Raw genomic sequence first — 13,567 nt, forward strand, 5'->3', positions numbered from 1 at the left:
GCTTCCATGTGGATCTTCTCACCGTGAGGTTTCTACTGCGCAGGTCAAGGGGCCTTGGTGGGCTCTTGTGGCAGGTGCACGCTCATTCCAGAGATTCTCAGGGACAAAAGAAAATACTGAAAGGAACGGAGAGGGGACCAAGCTCCACTCACTGCCTGGCTGCAGACGCCCACCCTCAGCAGGCCCAGGTGGCGTTTCCAATCCCAGTCGGCATCACATGGACCCTGTAAGACCCAGCAACTGTAGGGCACTGGCTGGGGCTCTCGGCTTCCCTGGTTGGGGTGGGGGTGGCTCACGCTTACTGGGCATCACAAGGGCCTTCCTGTGTCACTGGATCCTGCGTCCAAGACTGGATGAGGGCTCAGGATCCTCCACTGCAGCCTCCAGGTCCCCAGGCTGACCCTTTCTGCCTGCAAGTCCAGCAGGACGGTCATGGGCCGCCCTTTTTCCTTACCTCCTCTGGGTCCACCAACCGTCCTGCGGCCCCTCTGACCCTGGCCTGGCCACCACCCTGGCCGGGCCCCCTGGGAGAGGGTGCGTCCACATGGCTCCTAGGCAACAGGATTCCAGAATCTAAATTGCTCCTGTGGCATTTAGCCCTGCAGCTGCATCCCTGCCCACCAGCCTGGCCTTCCCAGCAGGCCAGGGCCGCCCTGACTGGTGCCCTCTGCCCGTCCTGGAGACCACGGTCAGGAGGTGGGTCCTTGGGAAGTCGCCCAATTCCATCGTGTGTTCCAGTCTGGGTCTCCCGTCCCTTCCCAGTCTCAGGGACTTGGCTCCAGCACGGCATTCTCCACGGTAGATCAGCACCGTTTTCTGTAAAGGGCCGGATGGTAAGAATTTCAGGCTTTCAGACCACAGGGTCCCTGTCTTGACTCAACCCAGCCGTGGGACTGAGAGCAGCCATGGTAAAACGTGAAGGAAGAATGCGGCTGAGTGCCAGGAGAACTTTGGAAGATCAGGCTGCAGGCAGGACTTGGTTCACAGGCCAGAGTTTGCTAACCTCTCCCTGGGGCCTTCACTGCCACCGTCTCTGACACGTGCATTTCCGCAGATCTTTCTAATTCTTTCAGAATATTCTTAAACCGATGTGTTCCAGCTTTTGTTCATGCCAGGTGAGCAAATGAAAACCTTGCAGTTACAACTGTGAGATCATTTCTGAATGAACTGATTCCTAAGCTTGTAGACATTCTGTAGCCAAATAAATCATATTGACCAAATTGTGTGTTTTTTTAAGTGATTTTGGTGTTCATGGCCCATATTAAAAGTGCCATAAAAATACAGTATCTGAAGCATTTGAGCTATATGAAATATTTTTTTATTGGTGATAAACATTAAAATATGAATCTAGAGATTTGAAAACATTCTCACTTTATAAATATTGTCTTGTAAGTAAAAACATAAAATCAATGGGGATTCCAGTATTATCCTCAAATATAATAAGCTTTCTGATTTCACATATTGTCTACATATGTGAGGCAATTCCCTTGTTTAGCCATTTTGAAGATCATTTTTAAGCCCTTGATGCTCTGTATTTCCAGAGTGTGGGCCACACTGAGAGATACTTTTCATGTAAACATCCATAAGTCGGACCAGCGGCTTCATCAGATCACGTGGGACAACTCCCATGGGTCCAGCAGTATTTATGCGGGACTTCTCAGAGCCTTTGCTGTGAAAGCACGCACTACGCCTTTCAGAGGTGACACCAAGGATGTGTCACCCCCAACACCCAGGTGATCGTGGATCTGAGGACGTGTCACCCCCAACACCCAGGTGATCGTGGACCCGAGGACATGTCACCCCCGACACCTGGGTGATCGTGGACCCGTTGGTAGTTGAGAGTGTTGGAGGCCACACTTTGGAAATTGGTTTAGAAAATATGTCCTGTCCACATGAGATTACTTAAATGGACTAAATTAGGTTGAATTTAAACCTTTTAATCCTTTAATGAGGTTATCTTATTGAAGAAATAAAATGTGCATGATTTGTGATAAATTTTTCACAACGAACCAATGAAGTGTTGACAGATGAAATGACGTGATATGTGGGTTTTCTCCACAATCACTGGGATGGGGTGACGAGGTTGGCATATCTACGGCCAAAAGCTGGCCGTGGGCAATGGCTGTTGAGGTTGGGCAATGGGCACGTGGGGGTTCATTAGTACTGTCGTCTCTACTTTTGCATAGATTTGACCTTGTTCATAATGAAAAGGTTAAAAATGAGAAACAACAAACCAAGATAAGAAAGAAAGGAAACCAGTAATTCATTGACCGTAATTTTTAGGCTTCTGGTCACTTGTATCATAGTTCATCAGCGTACATGTCTCTAACTTGTGAGGACGCAATGGAACCTACATCTGTCCTACGCTTCAAGCAATAACAAGAGCACGTCTCACGGAGGAAATCACATGCAATTCACCATTCGTCCCGGCCGGCATCACAGTTACAGCCGTACTGAGGATCCAGGCAGTCCCTCTCTAACCCACAGGCACACTGGTGGGCGCCGGGAAAAGATCCTCCCCAGTAAGTGTGGGTCTCGTTGGCTCTTCCAGCCCACCAGCTCAGCGCCGTTCCATCTGAAACACAAATCAGAGAAAAGTGACAGCTGCCTGGCCCACTGCCCACCACCCCCAGGGTCTCCCAGCTCATTAAGAAACCCACAGAGCAAAGAGAAACTGTGCTTTAAAATGGTTTTATTCTTAACACCCTAACAGAATATTGCTTCTTTAAGAATTATAACTGATCTATCTGATTACATTGTATTTCTTAACCCATCACTGGACCATGTATTTTATTAGGAAGTAATACCTAACTCCTTTCGTCACGGTAGTACATAATTTGGAACAGCAAAGTTGTGAAACTTCATCAGGAACTGCATTAAGAAGTGAGTTGCCATCAAAATAAAAAAATGAACAAACAATCGAAAAGTGATTTGGAAGCTAAAGTTAACCTCTGTGTGAGATCCCGAAAGGCCTGTTGCAATAGCAACAGAACGAAGGCAGCACGTTCCTCTGAGCCCTCAGTCGGCCCCATGGGTTATTACTGAGCAGCCCTGGCTGCAGGTCTGACCCCAGCATCCTGTCACTCCCAGGTGGGGAGCACCCTGCTGTGGCCGGGGGGTTGTTTGGGGCTGAGTTGCGCTTGCTGTTCTGAGAAGGCGCCTGTTCACCTGCAGAGCCGCAGAAGGGAGGGGCAAACCCTCCACTCGCCTGACACAAACACCCCCCCCCCCCCCGGTGCCCTGTCAGGGATAAACAGGAGCCTCTGCATCCTGCCTGGGATCCCACGTCGGAGCTGGACCTCTCCGGAATGCTGCAGAATGAGAGGGACCTGGGCAAGCAACGCCCGCAGCACTTAGAAGACGGCCGAGAAGGGAGAGGTGGAGTCCAGCATATGCTGACCCAGGAAGAGGGCCCCCACCTCAGAGAGCCGGGCAGGAGGCAGCTGCTTCCGAGGCGCTGGCCATTTTCTGCGAGTGAAACCAAGGGTCCCACGAGGACCCGGAGCACGTGCCAGTCCCCGGTGCCTTCTGACTCCACCCAGCGAAGCAGCCTTGGCTCACACGCCATCGCCTCCCTGGCCAGCGGCTCCCAGAGGTGCTGGGATGAGTGCTGTGAGCATCACCCATGAAAACGAAAGCTCACCGCTGGGAGGCAGGAGGCGTTTAAAATGTTTAATAGATATTTTTGATAATAACCCTTTAAAACTTTAATTACTTCACCATTATGCTTTCAAAAATCAGAGGGAGGACATTATTGTATTCCAACTTATAACTGTATTTCCACCATCTAAATTACTCATCTAATAACACTGGAATTATCAAATGGCTATAGTGATATCAAGGGTCTTCAGTTGCATTGGTGAGTTTTTAAGCATTCCAGAGATTTGGGGAAGGTTGAAGAAATAATTAATAAAACAAGACAGCAGAAAAGAAAATAAGAAGAGAAATAGGAACCAGTCTACTGAACCAGGGAACGCACCCCACAGGCTCCCAACCCAGTCCCGGCCGGGATCTCCCGCCCAACCTCAGGGCCTCAGCCTCACACCCAAGGCCCTCCCTGCAGGGCTGGCCCCGGCCTGTGAATGTGCATTTCTGTATTCTTCGCACTCCTCCCAGACCCATCACGGGGACCTGCCGGAGCCCCCACTGCCTCCTTCGCCTCGTGACCTGCACACCCCGACCTGCAGCCCCACCTGGACCTCACTTCCCAAGTCCCCTTTCTTCCCGCCCTGTCTCCACGGGGACCAGCCTGTGGGCACCCTGGATGCTGGACCCCAGGGACCTCCCTTGGATGCTTTTCTGGTCCTCTGACTACACTGAGCCCCGCCAGGGCAGCCTTGGTGACAATTCCCTCAACCACGTGAGGCCGCGGCCTGGGCTGTATCCATCCGAACCCAGCGACAATTCCCTCAACCACGCGAGGCCGGGGCCTGGGCCGTATCTATCCGAACCCAGTGACAATTCCCTCAACCACACGAGGCCAGGGCCTGGGCTGTATCCATCCGAACCCAGGGGCACCAGGCACTGGCCGCCATCACATAAAGCCCCAGGTTCTTATCTGCCTATTCAAGGACCCCCGCCCAGACCACGTCCAGTCCCTGCTCTCCCTCCTCATCTCTGCTCTCTCCTCCGGTGGCTTTGCCGGACTCCGCATCCCAGATACCCCCAGCTCCTCCTCTTCAGGGGCTCCCCTGGGGCCTCCCCATCACCATCCAGAACCTGCTTCTGTGCCATTGTCCTTAAGAACACACCCAGAGGCTGGGCGCGGTGGCTCACGCCTGTAATCCCAGCACTTTGGGAGGCCGAGGCGGGCAGATCATGAGGTCCGGAGATCGAGACCATCCTGGCTAACACGGCGAAACCCCATCTCTACTAAAAATACAAAAAATTAGCCGGGCGTGGTGGCGGGCGACTGTAGTCCCAGCTACTCGGGAGGCTGAGGCAGGAGAATGGCGGGAACCTGGGAGGTGGAGCTTGCAGTGAGCTGAGATGGTGCCGCTGCACTCCAGCCTGGGCGACAGAGCGAGACTCCGTCTCAAAAAAAAAAAGAAAAAAAAGAAAAAAAAGAGCGCCCCCAGACCTCCAGATCTTCCTCTGGCAGGAACGCTCCCCACTCTGGCTTCCCAAACACCTGCCTGTCCTCCTGCACTCGGCCGGGGGCACTGTGGCAATGGGGCTCACCTGCCTCCATGGTCACCTGTGCGATTTGCATTGAGCTCAGCCACACCAGGGAGCTGGGAGCTGAGCCATCTGTGTGGGGACACCATGGAGGAGCCTGTGGGACCGTGGGATCACTCTGTCTCCAGAATCCACACCTGCACGGTTGGGGGTCCAGCCTCAGGCCACATATTCAGCCCAGAGGATCCTCAAGTGTACCAGGCAGCCCCCGAGGACGCGATGGCACATCCTACCCAGGGAGGCCAAGGCTGTCCCAGGACACAGGACCTGCCCTAGACTCCTCTGTGGTCCCAGCACAGGCTTCGGGGTAGATACCCCACACGGTGTGTGCAGTGCAAGGGCCATTTGTGTGGAATCATGAACACTGAAACCCGAGTGCTGACCTCTCCTGTGCTCACCCCAAGTTCCAACCCTGAGGGAAAGGCCGGGCCCCCTCCCTGCACCCATCCCAGCACCTGTCCCCGCACCCCTCCCAGCACCCCTCCCTGCACCCCTTCCCCGGTTCAGAGGGACCCAGCACAGCCCTCAATCCCGCAGCTCACTGTGGCCGACGTGGGACCTGGCCTCTGATATTCTGGACATGAATCCCAGGGTGGCCTGAGCCCCAGAGTGTAGGGGGGTCCGGGAGGAGGGTTGGCCTTTGGGGAGGGTGGCAGAAGGGCCACATCCACAGCAAGCTGCCCCAGGCTTGGGAGACCCGGTCCCTTGGTGTGCATGAGGCCAGCAGCTGGCCCGACAGGACGGGGCTGAGTGGGCGGCCGCCTCCAGTCTCACTGGACACAACACACACGCGTGTGATGTTCACAGGCCATGCTTCTGCCAAGGGCCAGGCGCCCTGTGGGGTGCTGCCCTCAATCCTGTAACTCCATCTTTTGCCAGAAAAGGCGCTGAGTGAAAATGACATGGAGCGGCAATGGCTTTATTTGAGGCCAACTTCACTCTGCTCCAGTTTCTCTAATTTATGAAAGGATTGATTTGCAAAATCCAAGGGTGAGTGATCACGGTTATGGATCAATTACAGCCTGACACCCCCACACTCCAGGCTGAGGAAAAGCATGACATGCAGCGGGGCTAAGGCTCGGTGGGGTCAGCCCGGGGTCCCTGGACACTAGGTGGAGGGGTCTGTCTGCTCAGCAAGGCTCTAGAACTTCCTAAATAGGGCAGTGCCCTGCGAAAGCAGAGCTCACAGAGAGACACGTCTGTCCTTACAGAGGAAATATGGGATTGTTTGGAAAACCCGGGGGGACCAGCAAGGTCTCAGGACGGTGAAGACCTGGGGCATGAGGAGCGGATGGGGGCTGAAGAAAGTCGGCACCGCAGTAAAATATTCTAAAGGGAGAAAACAGGGGCATGAGGAGCGGATGGGGGCCAAGGAAAATCACTACCACCGTAAAATATTCTAAAGGGAGAAAACACAGCATCCATCAGGAACGTCTCTGCCCGCCATGGTGTTCTGCGAGCTGCCCCTGGATCAAGCTCTTCCTGAAACCCTCGACTGCGACACCCACAGCTCCCAGGCACAGGTCAGGAAGGGCTGGGAGGGGCTGCCTACCTCGAGGGTCCTGCAGCCGAGACCTCCGACAGTGGAGCTCCAGCTCCTGTTGGCAGTGCCTGGCGCGGTCTACGCTGGCCAGCAGCTGCTCTGCACTGGCCGTGTACTGGAACACTGCCCGGTGCGGGTTCTCCAGGCTCGCGCCCTTGACCCTGGTTAAGGCCGAGCCGTTGTGCTGCAGCACTGTCCACGGAACATCTCCAGGGCGAGAGCAGGAGAGAGAGGAGAAGGAGTGTCACTAGCAGCACACACAGACCCCGGGTGCCCACTGGTCCTGAGACGTCAGAGTCCAAGAATCAGATTAATAGGATTCTAGAACATTAGGTCCTGAGAAGGGGTGGCCTCTTGTTACGATTTGTGTTACTCAGTATCCAAGGGGATCCAGCCACGAACATGCGTGTTTCTAGGTATTTAGCCAGATGGAATGTTATAGGCGAAAAAGTAGAAGAAATGGTCATTAACATTTTGTAATGATCTAAAATTATGCAAACCACACCTTCTCTACTCCTAAAATGTGCTTTTCACTGCTGCACAAGAGCCCTGTGGGCACCCCTGGTACCTCTGCAGCCCTGATCCCCTGGGTGTTCCCTTCCTTCCTCACTAGGCACCACTCAGGAGGCCACTGGCCCAGAAGGGTCGGCTCCATGGCTTAGGCCCGGAAGGGCAGGATGAGGCTGGTCCCTCCTGTGCCTTGGCCCTGGCCCAGCTTCCCTGGTGTTGAGAAGGAAACCTGCCCTGCACGCCGAACGACGCCGAACGCTGTGCGGGAGGAGGCACGTGGCCGCTCCAGCCCCACCCTGTGTGTGCAGTCCAGACGCCTGGCACCACCTGAGACTGGAGGTTATGCAGTATGTTCTCATCGGGACTTGTCAAATTAGAGCCCGTGACACCGTCATTGGACTTGGATTTGTGCCTGCCCCTCTGTTACCCTCTCCTTGCAGAGGCCCCTCCTGCGTGTCCTGGCGAGTGCAACCTGGACCAGGGGAGTGAGACGCAGCCACAGACCGCTGCCAGCTGCATTCCAGACCACTCCACCCTGCGGCTGGAGCCCTGGACCCTCTACTGGTCCCAGTGTGACTGACAGGCGAGGCCTCAGAGCCCAGGAGAGCAGCGAGGGTGAGGCCGGCAGCCAGAAGGGTCCCTGGAGAACCACAGCCTGGAGTCTGCAGAGAAACACGCATGGGCCATGAAGGCTGTGGCTGAAGGAGGCGCTGCCCACACCACCCAGCCAGCAAGTGTCCTGCCTATCCTCCCGGCCTGGGACTCCCAGACGCACCTCCTTTCCCGTCCTCTCCTCTACCTGAAGCCCCAGTGTTTCATCTGGCAGAAAGGTGGGGTCCCAGTGACCCCAAGAGGGGCCGGGTGACATTTTGATCATGGGTTCCACGCCTGTGGCTCAATGGCAGGAGTCGTCACGGGGCTCACTCTGTCCTTAGTGATAGGGTTCCCTCAAGGCAGAAATCGCCCACCCGCTTTGGAGGTAAAAGTGTTCTTGGCCGAGTAGAGGCATGAGTTGCAAACAGGGCGGGGCTCTGCCTGCACGACCCTGGACACACTGCTCCTTTAGGGGACGGCCACTGGAGAAGCCAAATTCCAGCACAGCCAGGGGTGCTCTGCATTGCCAGCCTAAGTGTGGCTCCCAACATTCATGTGCTGACATGTGAACATGCGGAAATCTGAGGTTCTAACCCCATGACCTCGAATGTGGCCTTATTAGGAGCAGGGTGGTTGCAGATGAAATTAGACAAGGCAAGGCCATAGTGGAGCAGGGCCAGCCTGATCCAACCCCACTGTCCTTGTGAAAGGGGAGATTTGAACACACACATACACACACACACATGAAACAACACCGTGGAAAGATGCAGGCAGAGATGGGGTTCTGGGGGTCCCTAACAACCATGAAACACCAAACACTGGGAGAAACCCTGGGAGCAAAGGAGAGGCCTGAACAGAGACCCCTCAGAGCCTCGGTGAACATGGGGAGGCCTGAACAGAGGCCCCCTCAGGGCCTTGGTGAACAGGGAGAGGCCTGAACAGAGACCCCTCAGAGCCTCGGTGAACGGGGAGAGGCCTGAACAGAGGCCCCCTCAGGGCCTCGTGCCCCGACCCTCTGACGCCTTGGTCCTAGATGTCCAGCCCCCGGACTGCACAAGAATGCGCTCCCGTTTCTGCAGCTGACCAGTCCCACTGCTTTCTTCCAGATCCCAAGCCGGCTGCCATTCTAGAGTCAGACAAAATGGAGCTGGAGGGGCCTCTGGCGTCGCCCACCAAGTCTCCCTGTCCCCGTGCCAGCCTGACCAGGGGCCACCTGCCTGTCGCCGCCACCCCATCCTCAGGCTGCTCCGTACCCTGGCCTGGCTCGCTGTCTCTCCAGGGCACCTGCCCGACTTCCTGCAGACGCTGGGCTACAGGCAAAAGCTGTCAGACTTTATGGGGGGTACTGAGGGGAAGAAAGTGAAAAACTTCCTTAGGATTTTTTAACCTATTCGAGTCATCGTAAGAAATATACCCATAAATGAATATTTTAAGGGAAATTAAGTTCCTTACAGGCCATATTAGTCTGCTTGGGCAGCCCGAGCAAAGTACCAGACCAGGGGGCTTGGAACAGAAATCTCCCCCAGTTCTGCAGGCCACGGGTACAAACTCAGGGTGCCAGCCGGGCCGCGCTCCCTCTGCAGACGCTGGTGACGCCCCTTCCTTGCCTCTTCCAGCTTCTGGGGGTGCCAGAAACCCTTGGCTTTGTTTGACTAGCAGCCACATCACTCCAGCTTCTGCTGGTCTTCACACAACTGTTCCCTGTGGGCGGGTCCGGGTCTCCAAACTTCTCTTTCCCCCTAAGGACACTGGTCACTGTGTCTGGGGCCCACCCTAATTCCGTACAACCTCATCTGCACTGATTAAGTCTGCAAAGACCCTCTATCCAAATAAAGTCCCATGCAGATTCCAGGTCGGCACGAATCTGGGGGGCATTGTTCAGCCTCGTGCATGGGAGACACTGAGATCCGGGTGGACACCTGCACCTGCTTTACTTTTTGTTGTTTCTATGGTTCTGAACATTGATCCAAAACTTGGCAGAGTGGAGAATTTGCAGAGGTAAACGTTCCCCTGCCAGGTGCAGCAGGTGGGTTGCCTGCTCTGTCGCAGGGCAGTGAGGAATATACTTCAGGGTGGAGGTGTCCGAGCTGGACCAAGGGACACAGATCAGCATTGAGGGGAGGGGAGGCACAGTCGCTGGCTGGGACAGGATACACAGACATGGCCATCGCTATAGAAACAGACCCCACAGTGCTTGGGATCCAGGGTCAGGCTCTACTCAGGCTCACAAGAGCTCAAACGTGAAGGTATCTCTGCTCAGGCTCAGGAAAAGTGCAAATACTCTTCCGACTGCACATCCACTCATCCAGTCAGGTAAGTCAGGAAACGTTTTGTTTTGAAATTTGACAGGCCAGGTTTTACTATTAAATATTTCACAAAAAAGAGCACTTGCACAGAAATAATATAATTATGGATTTTTGCTTTTGTACTATCTGTTCAAGTTTTATAACTATGACTTTTATTGAATAATGACTTACCTAATATACCTTCTAACAAGGTAAATTTCTACTAGGTGAGCTGCAATTGTGAGTTCAAGCTGTCACGCTTAAATCAAACATTGTAACTCACCTGTCATGTTACAAAATGCCTGGAACGGCTTCAGGGGTCCGCTGCCATCTGGGTCGATGTTGTAGAATCCTGAGGCGTGGCCGAGGTGCTTGTAGGCCTCACAGGAGGGCTCGTAGAGAGCTGGGGGTCATCCAATCATTCGCCATACACAAAATAAAATGTAACAGAACTCTCAACGTTTCAAATTAGGAGATGAGGGAGGTTCCAAGTCCTGCCTTATGGTAAATATCCACCCTCCAGGGGAAAATGTGAACATGTATTAAAATACAAAACTATTTTTGACATAATATGTGTGCTAATATACTTAACTGTAAAGAAGAGGAGTGTTGCAACTATTTTTATAGCACTTTTAAATCCCTAAAGTCAAATAAAATTACCCAGTCTGGTGGAAAGTTCTGTTCACTGTTACCTTATGTGACAAGGAAACAGGTCGAGAGCTGGGCTCAGGCGCACTCACAGGTGGGAGTGGCATCTTCACTGTCACAGGTGACGGGATTCCGTTTGGCTGGGTCCCCCTCCTGCCGCCTCATTTTCGAGAGCGGCCTCCCCGCCTCACCTCTGAGAGCCGACTCCCTGCCTCACTTCCGGGAGCTTCCTCCCTGCCTCACCTCCCAGAGCAGCCTCCCCGCCTCAACTCCGAGACCTACCCGCCCCGCCTCACTTCCCAGAGCCGCCTCTCACCTCCGAGAGCCGCCTCCCCGCCTCAACTCCAAGACCTACCCTCCCCACCTCACTTCCCAGAGCTGCCTCCCCGCCTTGCCTCTGAGAGCCGCATCCCCGCCTCACTTCCGGGAGTGTCCTCCCCGCCTCACCTCCGAGCACCGCCTCACCTCCGAGCACCGCCTCCCCGCCTCGCCTCTGCGAGCGTCCTCCTCGCCTTGCTTCCTAGAGCCGCTGCCCCGCCTCAACTCCGAGACCCACCTCCCCGCCTCACCTCCCGGAGCCGCCTCCCCGCCAGCCACTGGGGATTGGCTTCCCCTTCACCTCTCTTTGCTCTCCTTGGAAGAGCCACAGTGAAGTCGGCTCAGTGTGAGTTCGCTTGTGGGTCACAGTTAAGAACCACTCGCTTATCTTCTGGTGGTTTTCTCAGAGGGCTTGGAATCACAGTTGCTGATAACCATTAAGAAAAATGGATGCCCCAAAGCATATTGATGGGGGCACCTGCTCTGTGGGTGATGCTACTGGGCATGAGGGAGGATGACTGCGAAGAGAGGATGGTCCTTGCGCCAGCACCTCTGCCCCGGCCAGGCAGCAAGGCTCGGGTTCCCAGGTCTGACCTCTGGCATCAAGTGAGGGGAGCTGGTCCCCGGAGCTCCCCGTGCAGGGCCCTCCGGTAGGTGTGCAGGGTGAGGGCAGGTGCAACGGGGCCCCCACCATCGCCTCCCCTCCCTCCCCTGCGCTGAAGCTGCTGTGTGGACCCGCGGAGGGAAGCTGCTTATGGAGGTGACAGGTGTGGACCCCGGGGAGAGAAGCCGCTTACAGCGATGGCACGTGGCGCCCGTGTATCCAGTGCTGCTGCAGTCACAGTGGAAGGCCGTCCAGGTCTGGGAGCAGGTGCCCTCGTGCTCGCAGTAGTTGGGTAAACACCTGAAAGAAGGACAGAGATGGTCGGTGTTCACACTTGGTCACTGTGAAATGTGGGTCCTGTGGCAGGGCGAGTCCAGCTGTGGGCACAGAGTTCAAATGGCCGGGGATGTGGAGGGATGTCCTTAAGAACTTTGCTCCCAACCCTAAACCCCAAGCTAATAAACCTGTCAGGCTCAACCGACTGCCCTGTGTTTGGCTTTGAGGCAGCGGGACTTGCACTTCTTCCCTTGGTGTTGGAGAACTCTCTGTTTTTATGTCACAATAACACAACATTGACCTTACATGTGGCCAGGAATGACAATTTCTTATAGAAAATAACAGTGATATTTTATCACATTGAAATGTTCTGTGACATTAATTCCTAGAAGGAAGACTGGAAGGGGAGGGGAGAGACTGAGAGGAGAGGAGGGAAGGGAGGGAGGACAGGGGCCGAAGGGACAGTCAGGTACACTTCCGTCTACACATGGCGCTGGCCCGGGACCCACAGATCCTTCATTGCAGGCCTGGATGCCATTGTTATGATTCTTTTTCCATTTAGAATTTAGAATAAAAGCCAGCTACCACCAGAGTTTTATGTGCATTTTGTTTTCCCAAGAAAATTGAATAAATCTGGAAACGGAAAACCCAACGGCCATCTAAGCATGGATGGGTATTTTGCCATAGGCCTCATTAACGTTAAGATTGGGACACTTGAAATTTCACTTACAGGACTTTTGTAATTTTAGTAGATTATGGTAAAACTAATTTTCTTGAATACAAAAAAGTAAATGTTTTATTGTTATTATTCAAATAACCCAGAAAAGTACAAAAAAGAAGGTAAAAGTCATTTGAAATCCTAGCATATAAAATAACCACTATAGTTATACATGTGTTGATGCTTATATTTAAGTATATACAATATAAATGTACATGGCAATTTTGCAACCTATCAATGATTCATTAGTATGCCACGAGTATTTCCGTGTCGACAAATTTATATTAGCAAGTTTGATAGTTCAAAGAAATCTATTAACATAGTTATCATCATGGACTTAAAATGTTATATATTTGAATTTAATAGAAACCAAGGGTGATAAAGAGAATTGATGAACAATTCAAATCGATAGCAAAAACACTAACACTACTGATTGATCGGATACACAAATGACGAACTGTGTGTTTTTCTAGATGTAAAAGAGATTTGAGCCTGTGAGGAGCTAAGTTCCTCGTGTAGAAACCGAAACCTGAGTCTCTGTCTGCCAGCAAATGGGCTGTTTCCTCACTCATCTGCATTTCCCAATCCACTGGCTCAATCCCTTGTTTGTATTTTAGGGTTGGAATGAGACTGCACTGTTGTAAAATAAAAGGAAGAGTTAGCTCAAGACGGTCCCCCCGGTGCGCCTGGACCTGGATAAATCGCTGCCCTGTGGCCTCCACCTCACCCAACGCCCCCCATGTCTCCACCCCAAGTCCTTCTAGCCCCTAAAGCGCTGCCTGAGACGTCCCCATCATGATTTTCATCTTGTGTGAACTTCTCCAGATAAACAAGCCACCCCTCAGAAGGTGAGGTTGTATGAAAGAGCCTGACGTGCACCAATTCCCTCCCAT

The 13,567-nt window shown here is 53.4% G+C and overlaps 1 protein-coding gene across 1 annotated transcript in view; it reads right to left on the minus strand.

Moving 5' to 3' along the window:
• The window catches only part of LOC112635910 (contactin-associated protein-like 4), a 183,894-nt gene that overhangs the window by 55,043 nt on the left and 115,284 nt on the right, over positions 1-13,567 (minus strand). The window contains exons 16-19 of the mRNA XM_025403975.1: positions 11,874-11,980; positions 10,394-10,513; positions 6,731-6,928; positions 2,419-2,575 (exon numbers count right to left, since the gene is read on the minus strand). Of these exons, the coding sequence (XP_025259760.1) occupies positions 2,419-2,575; positions 6,731-6,928; positions 10,394-10,513; positions 11,874-11,980 (582 nt within the window). The remainder of the gene's footprint in view (positions 1-2,418; positions 2,576-6,730; positions 6,929-10,393; positions 10,514-11,873; positions 11,981-13,567) is intronic.

This window comes from Theropithecus gelada, chromosome 12 (genome assembly GCF_003255815.1).
Source record: "Theropithecus gelada isolate Dixy chromosome 12, Tgel_1.0, whole genome shotgun sequence".
Taxonomy (NCBI): domain Eukaryota; kingdom Metazoa; phylum Chordata; class Mammalia; order Primates; family Cercopithecidae; genus Theropithecus; species Theropithecus gelada.